The sequence below is a fragment of the Conger conger genome, chromosome 1 (assembly GCF_963514075.1).
Source record: "Conger conger chromosome 1, fConCon1.1, whole genome shotgun sequence".
In the NCBI taxonomy this organism is placed as follows: Eukaryota; Metazoa; Chordata; class Actinopteri; order Anguilliformes; family Congridae; genus Conger; species Conger conger.
In genome coordinates, this window is record NC_083760.1 from 28,955,548 (window position 1) to 28,979,758 (window position 24,211).

Below are 24,211 nucleotides of genomic sequence, written 5' to 3' on the forward strand. Positions count from 1 at the left end.
TCGAACTGGACAGCACACTGGTATGGGCAAGGGCTGTTTGATAATAATAATAATACTACTACTAATAATAATAATAATAATAATAACAATAATAGTTATTATTAATATTATTATTATTGTTAATAATAAAACATGATCATTACTATTATTGTTACTTAAAAGAATAATAATAATACATAAATGTATATATTCAAAATTGAAAATAATAACTATTATTATATATATCTATTTTTATTATGTTTATACAGAACTTTTCATGTCGTTTTGCAATCCAAATGCAATGCAGATAAACACTTGCATTGATAAGGTTACTTTGCCTTCCTTGTGGGTCTTATGGTTTCTTGAAAGTTTGAAAGTCCAGGGCCTGCTGTTTGGTTTGACAGTTATTATTAGACCGGTGTTTGCTGTAGTTTGAAATCACATTGTAACTTATTTGACTCATATTCCATAAATGGTTCAGGTTCTCTTGCAAACTAGTGCATTCAATATTTACCATTGCTGAGATCCTTGGTAGGGGAAGAGGTTATGCGCTCGGTAGCCTAAACAAATCCTTTAGAGTTCAGCACATTTCAAGGATAAATTTGCGAGCAATTAGCAAAAGGGAGGAGGCCTGTCACATTCTCATTACGGTCTCGGCCGATTGAAGATTGATGGAAAAGTTAACTGACAGAGGCCATCGTACATCATTTACTTGAAGGCATCAACTGCATTGCGCAGGCTTACATTAACAGAATTAATTCCGCTAACTGTCAGTTCATGAACGTGTATGGGTGCTCACGTTTTTAACATTCAGGGGCAGTGCTATTAAACCGGGGAAGTGCACTGTGGAGACGGACAGCAAGGTAGGCGATGCTACAGGATGCCTTTAATCTCCAGCTCTCGGAATAATTACGCTGTTGATATTCCGCAATCGGAGATTTAAGAGGGAGAGCGGTCGGCGGATGGCACACGGAGTAGGCGGGCGGAAGCGTTTCCCCTGCAGCGCTGTCCGAACCTCTTTATGGTCTGATTTACAATTGACCATTACATGCCTCTCTGCCGTAATATATCCTGAACCTGCCATTAATCCCGCTCCAGTGACCTTTCTGCCAAACACACTCGCCCTTAAAATCTGGAAGTGTCATCTCCTTCTGCTTCTCCTGCTGTGAATCTTCTGCCGTGCGGATCAATTCCGTTTGAGAATCCGCCCAACTGCACGCACGGTGTTGGTAACACTGGCTTTCTCTCCAATGTATTTATTTTCTTTATTACCACTTATCCGTCCCCCAATCAATGCTTCCATTAACAGTCAAGACCACGCCCCTACCGTCTTTCTTCAAATCTTTAAAATGTGTCCTATCTTTGCTGTCCTAGTTCATCTTTATGTGTGTAAAGCACTTTGTAACTTTGTTTAAGTGCTATACAAATAAAGTTCATTATTATAATTTACATTCAGCCATTTGTCTAAAATGTAATGCTTCTTTTTTTAAAACAAAATCCATTTCATGTATTTTTTTTATAAATTTGCCTTGTTGCACTGGGTTTTTTTCCCCAGCCACTCCCGCTCTCGCACCCCTACCCCAGATCTATGAAATCAAAATAGATTGATTGACCAACACACAAAACATGTATACAAATAACTAGCTACATCTCAAAGCTCGCTCTAACTTTTGCGTGTTGTTTCACAGTACTTGTCAGACGATAAAACTTCCCAGATTTCGCCCACAAGCCACCTGCTCACCCGCTGAAGTGAGAGCCAAACCAAGTGCCGAAAGAGAGACAACCCCCCCCCCCTTTCCCTAGGGGGATCAAATATACTGTACTATGGGGATGTCGAGTGAGAAATGAAATAAGGATATACAGGAGGAAGACATTAAAGGTAACAATACCTTCAAAGGACAGCCTGGATGCATTATCTCAGCTGCTAAGAGGGGGGGTATTCACAACGAGTAGGCAGCTTAGCACGTGCTAGAAGGAAACTCTGTAGGTACACCATGTAATACACTCATGATTCCCAAGCATCCCTGAGGGCTAATACAGTATGCATCCCAAAAGACTGATGGGAAACTGAGGCTTTATGAAACTCCATCAGGGTGGAGTCATTGGACATCATTCGCTAAACATATTGTACATATGATCAGATTTGATCATGAACTGTTCGTAGGCATTCAATTATTTGGGCATTAGTTTTTTTAATCTAGTTTTCATGTTATATTTCATTTTTGTTTACAATAATAACCATGCTGGAGACATATGTATTACATTTTGTTAAGTTTTGTTTGATGATGATGACTGATGATTATATATACAGGCGCACAAGCACACAGCCAAACCCAACACACTGTATTTGCTGCTTTTGGATTGCTTGGCTAATCGTGCCTTGGGGAAAGCGCACATCTTTAGGGAGTATGCAGATACGTTCACAGAGATATGAATGGCTGATGTCTGCAGACAACCTTGAGGCCTGAAGTTCCATGTCTTTTATAGGATTGCTAGGGTCTGTCCTTATGCTAATCAAGGTTAAGCAGAACAACGGTAAGTTAATTCTCTTTAGTATCGTCAACATATCCCTACAGTATTAAAATACCAAAACTGAGAAGGTTTCTGTCCAACAATTTCTGACATTTTCCTCAACCACGAAGCCATTAATTTCGGTTGTGTGCTGAAGTTATGAAATACAGCTCAGAAAGCCATATTTAAAGCCATATTAACACGGAAAACACGACAGACTAGTGTTTTTTAACCAAATTTGTCTGTATGTGCCTTAATGACTTCAAATCAATCAGAGAATTCCATAAAAGTTTTGTGAATGAGGCCCATTGTTTTATTCCCAATGACTGACAGAAATTGAGCATAGTCATTAATCATAGTGTTTTCCTGAGCATGGCATGGATCATAACTACTATGAAAAGTCAGGTTTGGTATCAAGAACCAGTTCAGAATTAAATCCGGTTCCAAATTTCCAAAGTAACATGAATGAATGAAACAGGCATTAAAAATGCCTTTTGAAAAGTTTAAGTCAACTGGAAAGATTAGCTGCTTTCATGTCCATGTCCCTGGTTACATCGTGCATCATCATAGCATGTAGACTGTTATTTACAACCTGGCTGACCGGAGTAAACTGTCTAAAGTGTGGCTTTCATTAGAGAAGCACCTCCAATATGTCAAAACATTTACTGCATGGTGTAAACCGTTGATGTCCTCAGTCCAAGTCGTAACACCCCAGATTCAGCTAACGCATGTAGCATCTCTCAGACAGGTAAAGTACAAGCGTACGTCCAGCTTTTATATGGCAAGATAGAGAATGATATTTATGTTTTTCTTAGATATGAGCTCACCGAACAGTATCGCCCAGCCTCCAGTTAATCTCCAGATAGCTCCTTACAGGGAAACTCCATTACTTTGCTCTATTTTTTATCAAAATGAAGGAAAAGGCACCTTATGATGTCATTACTGACAATAGTTATATATGATAGCCTTAGAAACTATTTTTTGGGGGCTTTTCTTCCTCAAAAAATTTAAGAATCAGAACCATATTTGATAAGAATTCAAAAGGTGGAACTGGAATCCAAATCAGAATCAATAAAATCCAAACGATACCCAGTCCTAATGAAGAGTCACTAACTCTTGTGATTCAATCAGCACGCATTGCTATGCGATTCCTGAAGCTGCTTGCTCTCTTTCTGAAGCCTCTGTCTGAATAAATGATTACACCTTTCCTTACGTCTGGGATTCATAAAAGGCTTACAGTCTTGGCAGTCCCTTTGTATTCAAGAATAAACATTCAGTGTGGAAATAGAAGGGCATTGAATCAATATTTGGGACAGAGGCTTACAAGACATTAAGCCCAATGTAGTGAATTTGTTTCTAGTGATTACAAAGATTCTAGGGAGCGTGGATGTGGACATTCCATAAAATTTGAAAGATATTTTTTTCACATTCAAGGTTTTGCGAGGAATCATTTTGGCGGCTACGGGGCGGTTGCCAATCACCAATGTGCGAGAATCAGGCTACAGCTTGGGCGTCTGTGCATAACAGGCAGCTCCCGCCAAATCATGAGGGAGACGCGACTGTAAATAAGTATGAAAACCATGCATAGCCTAAAAGCGGGACATATGAACCCCCCCCTTCTGGAGCACAGACGTCTTCAGTGGGAGTGCTGGAGATGACAGAGAACCCGGAGATGACACGATAAAAAGAGCGTGCTTATAATAGCCTGCCATCTCTTCACACATCACAGCCTCACACATTGGCATTCCCTGAGTACATGTTAACGGCAGCTCCACCCCCCTCCACCACCCCTCCCCTTATTTAATTCCAACCGCACAAATAGTCAGTGTCAGCACTCCTTGGTGAAGTCGGACACGGACACACACACACGCACACACAGCGACAGATGCACACACACACATGCACACACAGAGACACACACAGACAAACAAAGACAGACAGACCGATGGACAGACACACACACAGACAGACATATAGGACACGCACGCACACGCACACGCACACGCACACGCACACGCACACACAGTCTCTCCGAAAGGAAATGCCTCATCCCACAGTAATAAACTCCCCGAGCCATTTCACCTGCAGGCCAACGCCTATGTACTGCACCACACTGCATCGTGCCAAATATTCACCTACGTACAGTTTCTGGAGAGTAGAAATTTTTCTACACAGTAGAGGAACAGCACTGGACTCTGACCACTGAATCCAAAAAACAGAATTTGTTTTCCTAGGATTCATTACATTATGAGCAGCCTTTAGCAGGATTTTCTATCTTCAGTACGACTTCAGACTGTGAAAATGGAAGCCTGAATCCTCGCTGTTTTTGGGAAACCAAACGTCGTATTGCAGGAGCTCTGTAGTTTTTAATGAGTGCCGGAACTCTTTTGCCGGACCTAGAAAGGAATGCTGCATGTGTTGCCTCCCAAGATGCAATGTAATTTTCACATGCGGTGCTAGTCTTGCACCGGAGGGGGATCTATCCCACAATGCACTGCATTCTAATGAGGCGGGTGGCTGGGGGACTCACTGGGGACTTTGGGGGTGGTGAACGTGTCCCATTTTCGACTAGTCCCAGCCTCTTTATTTCTCTTCCTTTTGCCCTCTTTGTAGTTGAATCAAGTGTGGTCCCTCTGCCTTCCCCCCCTTACATGCAAGAGATGTGGGGGTGGGGTGGGTGGGTTACAATAAAGGACAGTGGTCCCATGACACTTGCTTCCCACCACACTCAGAGCAGGAACAGGCTCAGACATGTTTGGGCTCTTCTTCTGTCCTCTGTCCATAACTTTCTTTATCAATTCATCAGAAGAAAGAAAACATGTAATGAGAAGGACCATTCAGCCCAACTTGGCTCATTGTGTTGAATATACTCTAAGGCACAAGTTTGGCTTTGAAGGATCTGCAGAACTGCCTAACTGCCAAGTGATGAAGACTCCAAATGCAAAAGCTTTGAAGACTGCCATTTCCATCATATTCTGATGGCATCCATACATAATGTAGCTAACCATTTCATCAGGCATTTGGTGTTTTTTTTACTCCATATTAGCCTGTGTACAATGAGAAAATGAATCCCATGTACTTTATACTGGAAACAAATAAGCATTTTGCTGGTGAGCTGATGGTCAATGCTTATGTCTTGGACATTGTGTATTTAGCATTTTTCTTTGCCAAGCAGATAAAAAACTGCAACTGCAAGATACAGCAACACAAGAGATTAGTTATCATTAGTTATTTGATGAGATAAGTTTTGTGCCAAACACGAGCAGGGCACATTACCGAGTGGCTACTCTTGTTTTTGAGTTTTGTATTGATAGTATGACACGTGATAGTTTAAATTCTCTGAAGAGAATCTTAATTCCTTCCTGGCCATAAAATGAAAATACATTTTCAGGATACATTTTTTGAGTCATTGTTCAGCACTGTAACCTGACTGAAGATACAGAAGGCTATACAGCGCGTACACTGTATTATTATCTACAATGTTTTATCCCCTGAAAATGTGGCAGTAGAAAGCAGCATTCATTGATTTGCTCTTAAGACTTTCCCCTTAAAGTTAACGACTTTAAGGACAGTTGACGTTTACGTCGCTAACGAAACTGCAGTCTGTTCAATTCAGGGGGTCGGCTCGCGGGGCTAGCGTGACGCACGGGTCGTTCTCAAAGCAAAGAGAGAGAAGGCAGCCCCCCTTTTCACAAGCGCCGAGCGAGTACGCAGGAATGGACCACGTCTGGAATGCCTCCGAACGTCCTGTTGCTAAGCAAATCGATCACATGGACGGATCAGCCAGATCTTCGACCCCCACCCCTCACCCCTCATCTGTTTTTTTTCTCGCTCGCATTACTCCTTTTTTATGATGTTGAGATTTTCCAGCAAACAACTTGACGCGCCGCTACACTCATTATGCGTCAGCCGGGAGGTAAGAGGGTTTTAAAGCATTCCTCTCGCACTCAAAAGATGATCAATTATTCACTTTAACGGTCGCCGGAACTTATTGGAAGAAAAAAAAAAAAAAAAAAAAACAGCAGGCACAAGCAAGCCACACGACACCGGGAAAAAGGAGCTGGAGCTTCACGGACCGTGCTCTTGCCGCGGGGGAGGCGGGGATAGAGACAGAGAGAGAGCGTGAGAGAGAGACAGAGAGAGAGAGAGCGAGTGAGAGATAGAGAGGGTGAAATGAAATGTTGAAAATATCCCACAAAGTTTGTAATGAATGCTTAACAGAGGTAGTATCGGAAGGGTTTTTAATAGAGGTTACCTGCCCGCACCGACTAGGAGAGGTGGACCTGCCGCAACTCTCCTTCCCACAGAGGATGCTGTCACTTTAAGTGGGAACGTCAAGGACTCGCCGATACCCAAAACTCGCCTCTCGTCTCCGGCGAGAGCAGTTCTGCGAAGAGCGCGGAGGAGAAGAGATGCGGTCGGACTGAAAGGTGCGCACGCGGGAAAGAGGGAAAGGGGGGTGGGGGTGGGGGGTGGGGGGTAATTGCTGTGCGGTTCCTTAACGACCGGCGAAGACCTGGGCTCACCCTTCGCCTGGTGCTTTCCTTTGTTCCTTAAGAGAGGGAGGGGAGGAGGCGCTGGTCGTAAAACACTAATACGGTTCCCGTTCTGGTTTCTTTCGCAGTCCCGTGGAGCCGGCGGTGAGGAGCCATCCGTCAGGTCCTGCTCCGGGGGCGACCTCTGAGAAACGGCAGGGGGTCCGAGGGGGGGACCGAGCGGGACGCCGGGACGGCGGTGCCGGGACCGGGACCGGTGGCGGAGCCGGCAGGGATGATGGCGTCGGCCGGCGTGCAGATATTCGCCTTCATCCTCGCCCTCCTGGGCATCTTTGGTGCCACGGTGGCCACCCTCCTGCCCAACTGGAAGGTGAGCGCAGACATGGGCGCCAACATCATCACCGCCATCTCGCAGATGCAGGGCCTGTGGATGGACTGCACCTGGTACAGCACCGGCATGTTCAGCTGCACCCTCAAGTACTCGGTGCTGTCCCTCCCGGCCTACCTGCAGACGGCCCGCACCACCATGGTCCTCTCCTGTGTTCTGGCCGCCCTGGGGCTCTGCCTGGCCTCCCTGGGGCTCAAGTGCACCCGCTGGGGGGGCGGGCGGCGGGCCAAGAGGCGGGCGGCCCTGGCCGGCGGCTCCTGCCTGGTGGTGGCCGGGCTTCTGTGCCTGGTGCCGGCGTCCTGGTTCATCGACGAGGTCATCTCCAGCTTCCTGGACTCCAACGTCCCCGAGAGCAGCAAGTTCGAGCCGGGGGGCGCCGTCTACGTGGCCTTCGTCTCCTCCGGCTTCCTCTTCCTGGGCGGAGCCGTCTTCTGCCTGTCCTGCTCGGGGAAGAGGCGCGGGCCGAGGGACCCGCCCATGCTGGGACCTCCGGACAAGCTCCTGCAGCAGCAGCAACAGCAACAGCAGTTGCAGCAGCAGCACTTGCAGCACCAGCAGCAGCAGCACTTGCAGCACCAGCACTTGCAGCAGCAGCAGTTACAGCAGCAGCATCTCCAACAGCAGCTGCAGCAGCAGCAGTTCCAGCCGCAGTTCCCGCAGCACCTTCTCCTCCAACCTCCGCCGCCACCGCCGCCTCCACCTCCGCAGCACCAGTACTGCACGCTCTCCCCGCTGGACAACCGGGCCGGCTACAGCTTGCAGGATTACGTGTAGCAGACCCCCGCCCCGGCCCCCGCCCCGGCCGCTCCTCGGCTTTCCCGGGAAACCGTTTGCGAGACAGAGGGAGGGACAGACGACAGAGGAGAAGGAGGAGGAGGAGGAGGAGGGGAAAGGGCCTTGGCGCCTTCTTCCGTCTCTCCTCTCTCTCTCTCTTCCCCACCCCTCCCTTCTCCGTATCGCGAGGCACGGAGGTATTCCCCGAGCCGGCGACTCAGAGCAGACGGGCAGCGAGCGTTGCTCCTGCAGCAGTCTGAGGGCGAGGCAGACTGGGGACGGAGCCGTCAAACAACTGCAGATGCGCCGAGCGCTAGTAAATCACGGCGAGCAAGTGTGGGGGAGGTGGGGGGGGGAGGTTTACGAATGAGCTGGAAAAAGGCAGGCATTTTCCTTCCTCTACTCACCAAAGGTTTGAACGGAGAAATAAAAGCAATCATTTAGTTATAATTTAATCACCTTTTGTTCAAAACAGCCTCACAGCCTCGTTCTGAATTAGGCAATATTGCGCGGTGCAGCCTTTGCCTGGCAAGCTTTTTGTAGTTTTTGTAGAACGTTTGGCGGTTTAAATAATCACGATTCCTTCGGTAATACTTTGATTCTGATAGAGTGGAGAATACTCTACCTTAGCATGCTGCCTGGAGCCTGTGAATTATGCAGTGGAATGCCTGCTAGAGCTTTGGAAGCTACATACTAATGCCTGCACCTGAAGAGCTGTAGCTAGTACATTATGCTAAAAGTGTCTGATATTGTGTCCATAATGGCATGCCAGGATATACAAAAAAAAAAAATTACGCTGAGCCGAAGATTCAAAACACGCACAGGGACACATGCAATCACACATACACATATACACAAGCACATATACATACACACAATCTAGCTCCTCTTTCTTTAAGGTTGGATGGGCTGAATAAGGATAAGAAAATAAGGGAAGCCCTCTGTTGTTGGATGTATGATATTAATGCTGTGATTTCATATTGATACATTTTCTGATATTTAGCGAGAAAAATAAGCTGTCACTGCTCATTTACCACACGAACACGTACACACACTCACACACACATACACGTGCGTATCACGCTCTCGCCCCTTCTCACTGCCATGGTAACGGAATTCTGAGCCCAAATATCTTCATTGTGCGTGTCCATGTGTCTGCGTGGCGACGGAGCCCCCCCCCCATGTGCATTGAGGGCGAACATCTGCTACCCCCATGACTGCGGGGATCAATGCAGGGAGACAAAGCCTTCTGCAGCCCCCCCACACACGCAGGGTCTGTCCCCGCGAAACCCCCCCATACCAAATTCCCCCGTCCTATTCATCGTGGGAACCCCGGAAAACTACAAAAAGACAGGAGTGTAGTAATCTGCCTTTATTCGTCAAATGCGGTTTCTATCTTCTGCTGAGTTCAGGAAAGGAGATGTATTAGATGGTAAACAGACGGTAATACCCGTGAGCGGGGGATAGCACCACAGTTCAGCCTAAGCCAGTGAGCGCTGTTAAGGTGGGCTGGATGGTGTGTACAGGACCTTTGAGTCGTTATGTGACTGGAGCGTGGGTTTGTTTGTGCTCGTTCTCAAGGGCGTATGAGGGATTCCTATACACTCCTGGCTCTCTGCTGTGGTCTGGCCCTGGACTCATCCTGTCCTAGTGAATATGGACGTCTGTTCCCACAGCGTGAGCACGCCGGCAAGGTGCTGAGGTGGCGGTTCAATGCGTACGCCCACACACACATGCAAGCACGCACACACGCACTTTCCCAGACATGCACACACACATGCATACACACGCACTTACCCAGACATGCACACACACATGCACGCACACACACACGCACACACAAATGGAAACACATGCACACACATGAAAATATCACAAACACTCACATAAGACACAAACGCATACATACATGCATGCAGGTGGACACATAAGACAGGCACATGCTGAAATGTGATCATACACAAACACAAGCAAGCACACGCACACAAGTCACGCTCACAAACACATGCATATAAACACTCTCTCACTGTCTCTCACACATACACACACACATACTGAAATGTAGTCGTACACGCACACAAGCAAGCACACGTACATAGTCACGCTCACAAACACCTGCACATCAACACTCTCACACACTCACACCTATGTCAGGAGGGCTGGCAGATGCGGCCAAGATCATATGCTCGTACACCCCCCCCCCCCCCACCAGCAGCACCCCTCCCCCCACTTCCTAAAGGAATGCTTCTCCAGACTGAAACGGCGCTTTGGCTGACAGGCCCTGGCAGTGATGTATGGCACGGTGAATTCTTTGCCTCCTGCTGATTCCCACGGGGCCCGAGCAGATGGCAGGGCCCGGCTCGCCACAGCAGCGGGCACGGTCGGCATCGTCCGCAACCTGCCCGCCCTTTTCCGAAGAGGATTAAACACGAAACGTTGCGGACTGCGCTGACTCCACAGAGAGCGCTGACTCTGCAGAGAGCGCCGTTCAGTCCAAACGGATGTGCAATAAAACGGGCAAAAAGCATTCCGGGTTTCAAAAAAAGGAAACTACAAATAAAATGGGCCAAATCTCGTCATATAACGAGTTCAGCATCCGTAAAGTTCTCATTACCGACAAAAAAGTAGAAAACGACAAAAAAATGAAGATTTTCTCTCATCTGTTGAAAAGCACAACCATCTGAGAGGTGGGTGTAGGACAAGCCTGGGAACGAACTCTTCCGACAGGGTGAAATAAACGTGTTGAAGGACTGTTTGTTCATAACCTGTCTGTTGGTTCATTGTGCACTGTACGCTTTTAAAATTCTTGGAGTTTGTTCTCGTAGTCCTTTTTTGCTGAATGCACATTTTTGGAAGCCATTCTAGAAGCCATTCATTACCAGTTGTGTGTTCGTATATCTTCTTTATAAGAGGTCGTTTTACACCTTCAGAGGCGTAACACTGGTTTTAGAGAGGCTCATTTCAAGCAAAGAAGGCTACAAAAGATAGTAATAAAGCATGGACAAGTCAACTGTTGTCTTACTGGCAATATTCATGGATGTATTTTTGCCCCTGTCCCTCCCTCCCTATGGTTTTGGTGGAAATCTGTGAAGACAGTTTCTTCTATTTAGCTGTGTAACTGGTTTTACTGCACACTTTCTTAGCTTCAAATGGCCTATGCACAAAAGAAAGTGGCGCGTCTACTCACAAATAATATACAGCACAATGATGGCCATCATTTAGATAGAACTGTGGCTTATTTTTGTGGATATTTTAGCATTTGTTATGTTCAGCAGAGAACGGGAGGACTATAAACCTTTCACAGTTTTCTTCTGCTGTCGTCTCGGTGTGCTTATGCAAGTAGTTATATTTTTACGAATAAAATAATTTTGTAGAAGCTGGTTGTCTTTATGAAATCTTGTTTGTGTGTTTCTTGGCTTGGAATTGGGAGATGGCGGTACAGAGCTGCCTGCCAGGTGTCCAGAACATTTATTGATGGAATAAGAGTGTCGAGCGTGGGCTGCTCACTGAATAAAATGCTCCTGTACTGTAGCCTCTGGGAAAGAAGCAACCCAAACCAAACATTCACCACATAATATAGTAGCTTCCTTAGATTTTAACAAAATAATTTATAGTGTAGTCTTTCTTTATTCATTCTGTACTCCAGCAAGCAACAATTGAAATAAAACCATGACTATGTAGTTGAAGTGCAGACTTTCACATTTAATTTGGTTTATACATCCTTATTTGGTGAACTGCGTAGGAATGACTTCCTATACATACTCCCTGCAGTTTTAGGGAGCCAAAAGTAAATAAACAAATGAACACAATTTTTTTTTGCTAATCCTTTGAAATGGTATGTTCCTTGGAGATGCTCTGCCAGGCCTGTACTGCTGCCCTCTTTAGCTCCTGCTTGTTCTGGGGGCTATTTGCCTTCTGCCAGGTCTTCATCAAATGAAATGCATGCTCAATTGACTTGTGGTCAGGTAATTGACTTGGCCAGTCAAGAATTTTAACATTTTTGTCCCAAAAACTCCTTTGTCCTGCTACATCGTCCAACTAGTTATAATGCATTTGCCTGGATCTGAGCAGACACAATGTTTTTGTGTACTTTGGCATTCATCCTGCTGCTGCTGTCAGTCCCAGGGGCAGCCATACATGCCTAAGCTATAGCACTACCGCCACCATGTTTGACCTATGAGGTTTTTTTCTCCATAGAGCCACTGGTACAGGTTCACAGTCCGTAACATTTTGTTCCAGAAATCCAGACGTTTTTGCAAATTGTAAACCTCCCATTCTATTCTTGAGGCTTGACAGGGGTTTGCATCTTGTGGTGAACCCTTATGCTGGTGTAGTCTTCTCTTGATGGGTGTCTTTGACACATCTACGCCTACATCCTGGAGAGTGTTATCGATCTCTTGAATAGTTACAACAGGATTTTTCTCCACCATTTGAAGGATTCTTCTTTCATCCACTACACTGGTCTTCTGTGGCCCACCAGGTCATTTTCCATTGCTGAGCTATTAACAATGTACCAAACAGTTGATGTCTTTGTCTCAGATTGATTATTCAGATTATTTATGTCTAATGATGGGCAGATTTACTGGAACTGACACCTTGTTGGTCCTTATATTGAGAGGCAAATGGAGATGGAACATCTTGAATCAACTTCAGACATTTTGCAAGATGTTTTATGTATGATGAAACTTAACATACCAGTCCAAGAAACATTAGAACAGCCAATTATCCAATTACATGTGGTCCCCTAGAACTAGGGAGACTATGTATAAAAAGGACCGTAATTCCTGCACAGTTCAACTAATATGGATGTCAAATTAAACTAAAGCTGAAAATCTGCACTTTAACCATAGTGATTTTTTTCAACTGTTCATTTGCTTGAGTAGAGTGAAAACAACAAAACATGTGTCACTGTCCAAATACTTAAAAAATAGAGGGGAAAACTGATATCAGATTTTCCTATCAACAGACAGTTTTCAGTTTTAAAAACACATATCCTTTGTGTTCTTTTGTTTGAACAGGCAGTAATTTGAGCAATCGGAACATCCTCACCCAGCAGGACGAAAACTATACTGTCCCCTCTGATCCGCGTGCAGTTAGCTACCGCTAATTTCCCACAGTCCGCCAGCTGAGCCACACAGTCATTACGCAGCACAGCAGGAATGACTGATGCAGTGAGGTGGAAAATAAGGACTGCAACCCTCCTCTGTTGTGCTTTTGGCCACCTGTGCATCTCCCCTAAGACTGACTCCTGGTTACAGTGTACTATCAGGACTTGGAAGCACACAGTGAAGTAGCACTTTACCGGACCTCCTGGGAGACTTCTTCTGTAGCAGAGGTGGAAAGTTTAGGGGTCAGAAAGTAAAGTTAAAGGCCTGCCGTGTGGTTCTTCCACCCATGAACTGAGCCAGCTGGTTTGACAGATTAGTTCCACCACCTGGTTTTAGAATTGTGCCAATTATGTCCAGGAATTGTGCTAAATATCCAGGTAATTATCCAATTATCCAGGTAATTATACGGGGGAGGACTTCCACTTCCTGACGCAGGATTTTCCACCTGGTCTGCAGCATATGTTTTCTCCTTGCAGTACATTCAACAGGCCAACGCAAAAAGCTGCCAAAGCCGCACAAAAGGGGAGATTCACTGGACTTGCGCGCCAGGCCGAGGACGCATCACAGCCGTGAACGTATGTCCAGATCCTGAGAAGCATAATGCGACAGTCGGTTGAGACTAGACGGGAGAAACCGTATCTTCCTCGCTAGGAGCACAAATCTCCCGTTTAAATTAGCTTAGTTTGTACAGCACAAAGCTCCGTTGCACAGCTAAGCGTGGGCGCCTTTGCATTTCATTTCTCGGTTGGGGAAAAGTGGATACTTTCATGTTACCAGTTACACAGATCTAAGCCACGACACCACAGGAACAGTGGAGCCCCATTGCGAATGAATTGTATCTTAAAGAACAGCTATGTGCTATCAAAGTGGCGTCTCATCAAGGTAGTGCGTGAAGATGCACCTTCATGAAAACAAACGGCCGGCCGGTAGGTGCTGGGTAATTTAAGTCCTCGGGAGCTCCGTTGGGTTGTGTCATGCAGTCGGGATAAAAAAATGAGAGAATTTCCCTCATGGCAGAGCGCTAATGAGATCCGCTCCTCTGTGTGTTTATCCTACGCTCTCTTCAAAGGCTTTCATTCGCCGCTGCTGTTTTGCGGCAGACCTCAGACGGCGGCTCAGATGTGTGACGAGCACTGTACCGCAAGTACCGGCTTGCGACGGCACTGATCTCTTCGCGCCTCCTTCTCGGCTTTTGGGCTTGTACTGAACCCGGGCCATGCAGGCGGCAGCCGCGACCTCCAGCCCCGCGAGGAGACGCCCGGGGATGGGAAGACTTCTTTCGAGTCACGTCCGCGCGAGACCGCCGTGCAATAGACGGAGCAGTAAGGAGCGGCGGCTTACCAGACCTGGGTTCCGGTACTATTTGAATAGAAAACAAATACTATTTCAAACCAGGTCTGCAGCTTACTTCACGTGCTTTGGAGGAGAGCACAAACTTGTCAGCGCTCCCCCAAATCGACATCAGCAGCGGTGAGGGCTGATAAATATGAATTCACCCTCCCTTTCATAGTCCAAAATTTGGAGAAAAGGAGAGAAAGCATTAAGAACAAAACACAAAAAGATCTCCATCTCACTCCCCTTTCTCAAGGTGTACAGCAGGGACCATCAAATCCAGCCCTTGAATCCAAATCCAGCCCTGAATTTATTTTCTCCTGGGTAATTAACTGAACAATTAGTGCTACTAATTGGCCTTCAAACCTGACTCTCAGGTAAAAGAGGGGTGGAAAACCAGCAGATCTCGGCTCTCAGGGACAGTGGTTTAATGATCCCTAGTGTACGGACTCATATACCTCACAAAATTACGCTATTAACACCGTCTGCAGGAAAGACACAGCTCTTCTGGAAGCATTCGCAAAAAGGCATGTACACATAGTACACCTAAATTATATGAAAAAAGAATGCGCCTCCATTCAAATATATTCTCTCTGGAACCTGAGCAAAAATCTAAGTGCTGTACTTCTCCATACCCCTATAAATTTGAAGAAATATTTTCATAGACCCCATCAGACACAGCATATTATAGGCTTTTAAGAAAAGACCTCGGCCATAATAATAAATAAAAAAACATTATAAATTAAAAATATTTCCCCCAAAGCAAAAATAAAAACAGTTTGAAAGCTTAACAGAGTTCAATATAAAATGTCTGCAGGAAATCTTCAGGAATAATTGAGCCCTTGCCTTGAATTAAAAGAACAAAAAAAGAACTACAATGCTCCTCAGGGACTGATGGAGACAAAGGTTATAGAAGTGTGGATGAATAGTTTTTCTCTGGTAGATACACAGCGTAGGATGTAGTAAACATTTTCACGTTGTAACACCATTAACAACAGCAACAACATTTTGCTGTCTGTGGATGGATAAGCTTCAGTCATGACAGAAAATAGCCAGACACTATTCTCATACAAGAACAAGGCTGTACAAGGCTGATTGCAATGCTACCGTTAGCGTACCATGTTAGCCTGCCATTTACAAAGCCAGCTAGGTTTCAACTGTGCAAAGCAATGATCTATCCAATTAAAAAAACTAGCCTAAGCACAGCCTGACTAATGTTCCCCTATTTATTTCTATAAACTATAAAGGAATTGGTTATTAATGAGCTTCTGAACTCATCAAAATCCACCATTCCAACTGGGGCGTACATTTCATTTATTTATATTTCATGAATACCAATAAGCTACCTTGGTGAATCCAAACGCAGGAGGTTTACAAGAGTATCGTAAATCTCAGATTTAGCCTCTTCCTCCCTCCTGTTAATGTTCCCACAGGAAGGTAATATTTCTGTGGTGAATTACTGAATATCCACCAAGGTAATTGTTGTCATCAATCCCAGGGCACCTTTTAGAATACAGAGGAGGCCTACAAGATTATCAACTGAATTGCAACCACTGACAGTGGAAATGGGACTATGTGCAGTTAAATGCAAAAGTATTGGGACAGCAACTTGTTTTGTTTTGGCTGTACTCTAGCACATTGGATTTGAAATAGAACAATGAATATGAGGTTAGTGCAGACGGTCAGCTTTCATTGGAGAGTACTTGCATCCACATCAGGTCATATCATATATATTTACACACATATATAATGGCCATTTTAAATTCAGTCTCTCATTGACTGAATTGACTGAACTGAAATGGAATTCATTTCAACCATGCCACATACACAAATATTCATGAGTATCTAGCAAAGTATGAAAAAAAGCATGATCCAGAGTGCATGTTGAATTGAAGGAAACAAAAAAAAGGAGTGATGTTGCTCTTCAACACAAAGCCAGCAAAGTACAGTTTCTTTCCCATCTCCCCCACCATGAAATATTCATGGCCAGATAGACAAGCCACAGCCTCAGCCTTAATTATCATCTATAGGAAACCACAATGAAGTCAATAGCATTTAGATTGATCATTTAGTCAAGCTTTTTTTCACGTCCTCTCACCATGGAGATTTATATCCACCAGACAAACACACACCTACAACACACACAAACAGACACACACACAACTGGTGTGCGTGTATCAGGCTTTCTTATCACAGCACATTGAAGATGTGGTTATTGACCACCGTCATTTTGTTGTGATGCATTCATACCATGATCTGAAAGAGCTTTACAAAAAAGGCAAACTCGCTTCAACCAGTGACAATTTACACGCCTCCTGTCACCCACCTGGGTGATGCACAGCAGCCATTTTGCGGCAGAATGCTCACCACATATTAATGGAGGTAGAAAGGGAGGAATTATTTAGCCAATTATACAGCAGGATAATTATAATCTCATCTTGAACTGAGGAAGAGCTTCAGTTGCTGTGCTGGATTTTGTTTGAAAGCAGAGTGGGTATTTTTAGCATTTAACCTGGGACGATGATATATTGGGCACAATTAAGCCTTCCGGCACATTCTCATAGCTGCAGAGTCTCTCGCCGGACTGGTCTGAGAAGTAATATGAACACATTTCCCGTGCTCTTGATATCTTAATCGTGCTCCATTTACCTGCTGAGATGAGCTAGAGGGCAAAACATACCTGTCTACAGATACGAGTGAGGTTTCCTGCTGTGCACAGATAAAGGTTTCTATTACATCCAAAAATTGTAATGTACATGCAATCACTTCACAACCACACAAAATTACCAGCCTGGTAATTTCTGGTCATTTTAATGAGTAAATAAGGTCAACACCTTTAAATAAAACTATGATTGACAAGTAAAATGGTGACATCACTCAACAAGACCAATTGTTACATTTAGAGAACTGAAGCACTGATAAACTAATTTCACCATACCCACTGCTGTAGCCTAACCTTCATTTTTGAAAAGCTCCTAAAATAACACTGTTTGTCATCCTCCAGAGACATTGCAGAGGTAGGAATATACAGTAATGAGTCTATTGTGCCTGCCCACCCCATCCGCAGGCAGAGTAGCTGATACAGACATTTACCCGAGGCGCCTGGTGACCGGCTCTGACAACCATCTGCTTATGGTACATTCTGGTCTCCCCTCCCATCAATCTCTGCCCGCGGTCACACACCTGGCCACGGGAGAGGGGAAGGGGGGGTGCTGTAACACTGTGTACGTTGTAGAGAAAAAGGCCTTCATGTCTCCCAGTTTCTCTTGCGAGGCAAGTTGGGTTTAATGGTTATGGAGGCGGGGAAGGGGGGGTCTGCGCTGGGAGAAGAAAAAGCCGGACAGTGCCTGGGACCTGCCGGCTAGCGTACTTCGGACAGCACGCGAGATTTGAAAACAGCCCCACGCTGTTCATGCTGCCTCAATTAGTTTGACCGTACATTAAGCCTGCGGAGTTTAGCCCAGTTTCAGTGACGTGATCCAGCTTGAGCAAACAAAGAGGCTGCCAACCCCACACAGGCCGGCTAACCCTGTCTCTCCGTCCCTCTCTCCCCCTATCTCTATCCTTCTCCTTCCCTCCCCCTAAAAACTAAAAATCTATAGTAAGTACACCCATACAACCACGTGGTGTGAGGGCTAACACTAATGTGTGAATAAAGACTGGCCAAACTGGCACTTTTGCTGAAAACAAATACATGGTCGGAAACTAATGAACTCCAGAAGCCAATGGGCCCATGCAACAAAGACTGCACTACCCAGAATACAGGAGAAACTTTTTGCTTAATACGAACCCTGCATAAAAGGGATGTAACAATGCATTAGCACAGATCCTGGAGGATATCGAAGCAACACTTCAAGAGGAAAACTGCTTTGAACCTCACGAGCACAAGTGGCCCTTTTCTTGCTCGGCTTGCTTCTGTTAATGGAAGAGTCTGCGTGTGGCATTGGACATTCGTATTCATGCCTGTCCGTTTGTTTGTTTTTTTTCCAGTGATTTTGTGAGTTTTCCTGCGTGTGTGTGCATGCATAAACAGGCACAGGATTCCTGTGACAAATTACAGTGAACCGCTAATGAGCCGCACAGTAAGCCCACCAGGATTAGGCCTGCTTGTGTCACCACGGCGACGGGCCTCCAAGACTTCCGCAGCGAAGACTGTTGGCGTGAAATGGTACCGAGTTGACTAGAAAAAAAATCCCATCTTTGTAAACCCGGAGAAAAAAAATTGAATTAACAACCCGACGCTTCGGGGAATTAAGGAGGCTCATTAAGAATGAGAATTAGGCTCTGTGGAACTCGCTATGCGTGTGGCCAACCCCATCTCGGAGAGCTTGTGCTTTTTTAATATTGCAGCCCTCACCATTTGCTGCGGAGAGGTAGCGAGTTCACCTTGGGAGTATAGCGGCAGTTAATTGACTCGTCCTTGTCGATAAAATGATTGACAGTAGCGATGATTGCGATGACGTGTTATCTCTACTGCGCAGTTATGTAAGCATCTTTGGATTTTTGCGCATCGACTGGATTTTATTTTTTTATCGATTAAAGTAGTTGTATTGAATTGTATCGTGTATGAGTTTGGATTATTGCTCTGGACTGATCTCACTGGCCACATGCTATCTACTGTACTGAATGGCTGTGAAGCTGATGGCTAAAGCATTCTGTGTTCACAGATTTTTTTAGTTTTCCTTCCTTAATCTCGAACTGTTCTTCTGCTCACACAACCCAGCTCTTTAGCCAAGCTATCATGGAGCTGTCACAACCAGCAGTCCCCACTGCCAGCAGAGACATTTAAAAGCATGTCATTCAGCCTGTTGCAGTGGCCCGAACCACACAGAAATATCTACAGTACTGTGCAGAAGTCTTGGCACAATCCATAAAGAAAAGATGCTGTCAAAAATGATGAAATCAACAGTATTACACACAAAAAATGTACTATAAAGAGCAATGGTTGCACCAAACATATTGGATAACTAGCCACGTTTTTTGCTTTGGCTAGTCAGGCCTCAATTAAGTTTTCATCTGAAAAGTGGTCTATTACATCATATGTTACTTTAGTAACATTAAATCTTTTGGAAAATGTTAATGTTGGACAATGAATGTTTGGAAATCTCGAAGTAATCTGTGCTTGTAAGTAAGTGCACGTGTTTACAGTCTTTTTCTGTTTCTGATTTGCATAGGACTTGCACTTGGCCCACTAATTAAGATCAACATTACGATAATTAAGATATATTTCAAGTTTCTGTGTACACACACAAACAGAAATACTAAATATATCTTAATTATGTATGTGTATGTATATAGAGCAAGCATACTGTACATAGGCCTATATGGTATACTGTATATAATTACTTGCATCATAATTACAGCTGTGGTTAGCTAATTTGGGTTTTCAAGCCTGAACAACACAACAGTACTGAACAACACATCTACATTAATGTGACATTTGGGTTTAAATTGAGGGTTACTGTATACTGTAATCTGTAACCTGTAACTTGTTAGTGAAAATGAATAATAAATAAAATAAAATAAACTGTCATATGTGAAAGCCTCCTCTACTGTAGCACTGTATGCAGCAGTACTGCTTACTCTAGAGAGTCACTGAGACCAGTAACTCGAGAGGTACAAATGTTTGTTCCAAACAGGGCAAGTTGAAGAGAAGCCAAGTGGTCCTACCTGAGGTTTGGGGTTGAAGGCGCGGCCAGGGATGGTGAAGCAGATCTTGACTTTGCAGAGGTGCTGAGCCATCACAGACAACCGGCTCCTCTGACTGCTGCCCGTGCTGGCCGCCAGCCTCTAACCAGACGGAGGGAGAGCGCGAGTGAGCAAACACACACTGCTAGAAAATCTGTCTTTGCAAGTATTTTAGCTTTTTAATATTTATTTATTTATTAAGAAAATATTAGCTTGTTTTCAGTTACTATTTTCTTGAAAAGACATTTTCTTACCCCATTGGTAAATCTTGTAATTAGTCAAATGGGCTTACCTCATTGGCGGTATCTTTGTCTTATTTAGCAAAAAAGTAATAGAAGTAAGATTTTAAGGCTAAATATCAGACTAGAATACTTAAATTGGGTTTTTTTTTTTTTTGGCTGTTACAGCTCATGTCAAGGTTACCCCTCAAGGACACATTTACCCTTGGGTACTAATAAGGAAATGTTGAACCTTAAAGCTGTTGTCAAAATGAACCTCATCCACTTTTTTGACTTCTGGATCAAAAAATCTGATGGTCAATGGGAGAAATTAATTAGTTTTTTGAAATCCGTTAAAAGAAATGATGACATTTTGGTGTTTGTTTGTATATGAAAATTGCAATGACTAGCCTGGGAACACTTCTCAGGGAATTATTTTGGTTGGAAAGCGGCATCAGAATTCAGTGGACCCAGTGGCACTTAAGAGAGAAATGAGCCCGGATAAAAACGTCCAAATATTAACCCAATCCAATTTGGCCCCTTTTAGTTGAGTCATTGACGTCACAAATTATTGTTGCATTCATATTTATAGAATACAAAAAACTGTGAGGTAATAAAACCGCAAAGCGGCAATGCCAGATTGTTAAAAAGACTCTCCACTAGCGAGAACAGCAGTTTAGATGCTTATCAGCCTCTTATTTGTAAAGCAGGGCAATAGAACTCCAGCTTCCCTTTCGCCACACTCACAGTTTACAACAGTCACAGACTCAAGACAATAAAAGTTATATTCTAACAGTCCTTGTACCATTTCTCTACATCAAAAAATAATGTTCCAATATAAGAACTAAAATACACAATTCAGAAATTGCATGAATAAACACATAGATTTTTTCTCTTAGCTCACTTTTATTGCATGGCTGGCCGGCATATTTTTGGTTTGGTTTAAACATTAAGTTATAAATTACACAACACAGACATATTTATGGAACCAAATATCCCACCTGGTTATGAAGAAACGAGAAAACAATCTATTTGCTGGGACTATACCAAAGCAAATGTCGTCTTGAACTTCTTGTTATTGTTGCTTAAATGCACTGGTAGGTCATTTCAGTACTTAACTCATGTAAAACATGGTAAGCTTCTTCTACAGGGTTTTCTACCTTTTCTAACAAGGTATAAGGTGTTATATTCAGGTGACAGACAGTTTAGGAATATTGGTGCATTTGCATAGCAAAATGAACATACAGATGTGCGTAACTGCAGGATTTTCTATAGATAAACCTGTAATTGTACTGGCTAATGGGGCTCTGGTTAACCAAATTTTGACAAAGTTCCATTTTAAATGTGATGCAGGTTGGTCAGAAAGCATTACAGTGAGTAATCCTTTTTGGAAAGCTTCTTGGAAACTTTGGGCATGCTTTATAAAAACATGTGAATAAAACAGACATGAATTGTAATTTTCTTTACAATTTGCATCAACAAATCATTTTTCATAGAAAAATAAGCTTTTCTGATCATTCAGAAATTACATGTCTGGACAAAAAGATATGCAGATGTTTTGTATTTGGAGAGATTTGGGGAATTTGAATGCCTGTCAATATCTTTACCACATTTTGTACACAAGTTGACTTCAAGTTTGTGCACAAATATAAAGTAGGTCTGGGTTGGTCCTTGACTTAGAAATTGATATATTCAGTGCTAAACTGAAAGGAATTTTAAAAGGCTTTAAAATTTTGGTATTTTATTGCATCTTTTGTGCACACTGTATGTACATGTTCTGACTTAAATTTGTTCTGTCTCAGACTGTGACAGAGATGGTTATATGAAGGCCATTCATTTTTCCCTTAGAGAAATTGTGCTTTGATCCAAAAATCCATATATGGGCCACAGTTTTGTTCTGGGTTACGTCAAACTTCCAATTATTTTCTCGGTTTTTAACTCTGGGTGTGGCACTGTCCGCATGCTCCACTTTACCTGGTAAACGGCAAACCTCCCAGACTATGGACATTTAAGCATTGGGGAGACATTATTATTGTCATGCTATGACAGCCCTGTTAACTTGCTGCGTTAAAGGCCATACGTGCCAAAGGAATAAGCAATATAAAAATACATAACAATACACCGACGGTAGCAGACACAGCACTTCATCAGAAGTCAGGGAGAAGACATTCATCAGAAGTCCCTGTGACTCGCACCATACTGAGGAACTACAGGCCCGTCATGATGGCATCGTGATGGCCACCGGCCGAGTACCGAAAGAACACAAACCTCTGCAACCTCCTTCTGGAACGTGAGAGTCATCTGGGTGCGCCCAAAATGGAAGGGACCGTTCCTGTTGGAGATGTTCTCAAGCCATTTGATGATGAGGGGGGTGGAGACGCTGAAGGGCAAGTTCCCGATGATGTGCAGGTTGGGGGGCTCTGAGGAGGCAGACCGGACGATGACAGCATTGATTTTGGATCTGCGCCACATTGCAACTCTATAACACTACACTCGGTACAAAAGGTACGAAAGGTGCCTAAAAGGTACAAATGCTTGTTGAATAAATGTGTACTGCTAGCCATCAATATATAATTCATTTGTACCTTTTCTTGGAAAATGTACTCATTTTTACCCAATGAGAACCTGACTGTACCTTCGGGGTACATTTGGGAAATTTGATGCAGTATAGCACAAAAGTACAATCACCAAGCATTTTATTAGGAACATTAGCTGTTACTTTATTACAGATATTTATTCATGCGATTATCTGATCAGCCAATTGTGTGGCAGCAGTGCAATGCATACAATCATGTAGATATGGGTCAGAAGCTTCAGTTAATGTTCATATCAACCATCAGAATGGGGAAAAAATTTAATCTAAGTGACTTTGACTGTGGAATGATTGTTAGTGGCAGACAGGGTGGCGTCTCAGAAACGACTGATCTCCTGGGATTTTCACACACACTAATCTCAAGAGTTAGCAAAAAAACTAAAAAAGGAAGGTGACAGTAATGCAAAAAACCACACACTACAACAGTGGTATGCAGAAGAGCATCTCTGAACACACAACGCATCATAACTCTAAGTGGATAGTCTACAGCAGTAGAAGTCTGTGCTCACTGAAAGTATAATTACTTGCTTGGAAAATGTACTCATTTTTACCCAATGAGAACATGACTGTACTTTCATGGTACATTGGGGAAATGTAGTATAGCACAAAAATGTACCTCCACTTTATTTCTGTGTATAAATATGGCTTCTGTATTTTTGTTTTTAGAAAGCCTCACTCACACATCACTGCCGATAGCCACAAACCACCACAGACACAAACTGTGTAATCCAATCTGCTGTCCTGGACTATGGCTGCAGGATGGCAGAGGCCTGCCAATGTAAATGGTTTATTTCTTAAACATTAAATATGACTTGATTTCTAACCTTGTGTCTGTCAGTAGACCGTCTGTGACAATTGCAAATGTGTGATCGCACTCACCGTCCTCCCATTTCCGCGGAATGAAGGAGGGAAAGCCCCTGTCCATCCTGTAGTTACGAATGTCACCGTGAATGATTCTCACTTTCCCTGGAGCCGCCTCCGACAAAAGCTGTGGAAATATCATAATATCGCATCATAAATCCTTTGCCATTCAGCTAACCCCTCTAATGGCACACATACACTCAGTGAGCACTTTATTAGGTATTTATTAGACTTATTCGTCTAAAACATAAGTCTTCTGCTGC

General features: G+C 44.0%; 2 protein-coding genes across 2 annotated transcripts in view; one reads left to right on the top strand and one right to left on the bottom strand.

Moving 5' to 3' along the window:
- tfb1m (transcription factor B1, mitochondrial) overlaps positions 1-24,211 on the bottom strand; it is a 33,071-nt gene that overhangs the window by 3,777 nt on the left and 5,083 nt on the right. Inside the window, exons 4-6 of the mRNA XM_061247721.1 lie at positions 23,967-24,075; positions 22,763-22,914; positions 20,259-20,378 (exon numbers count right to left, since the gene is read on the bottom strand). Of these exons, the coding sequence (XP_061103705.1) occupies positions 20,259-20,378; positions 22,763-22,914; positions 23,967-24,075 (381 nt within the window). The remainder of the gene's footprint in view (positions 1-20,258; positions 20,379-22,762; positions 22,915-23,966; positions 24,076-24,211) is intronic.
- LOC133132351 (claudin-20-like) lies at positions 7,212-8,470 on the top strand. Its single transcript, XM_061247734.1, has one exon. It carries the CDS (start codon positions 7,261-7,263, stop codon positions 8,146-8,148), a length of 888 nt encoding a protein of 295 aa, XP_061103718.1. The 5' UTR covers positions 7,212-7,260; the 3' UTR covers positions 8,149-8,470.

Excerpts from the sequence above, each read along its gene's own strand:
- LOC133132351 (XM_061247734.1), top strand. The coding sequence starts at position 7,261 with ATGATGGCGTCGGCCGGCGTGCAGATATTCGCCTTCATCCTCGCCCTC.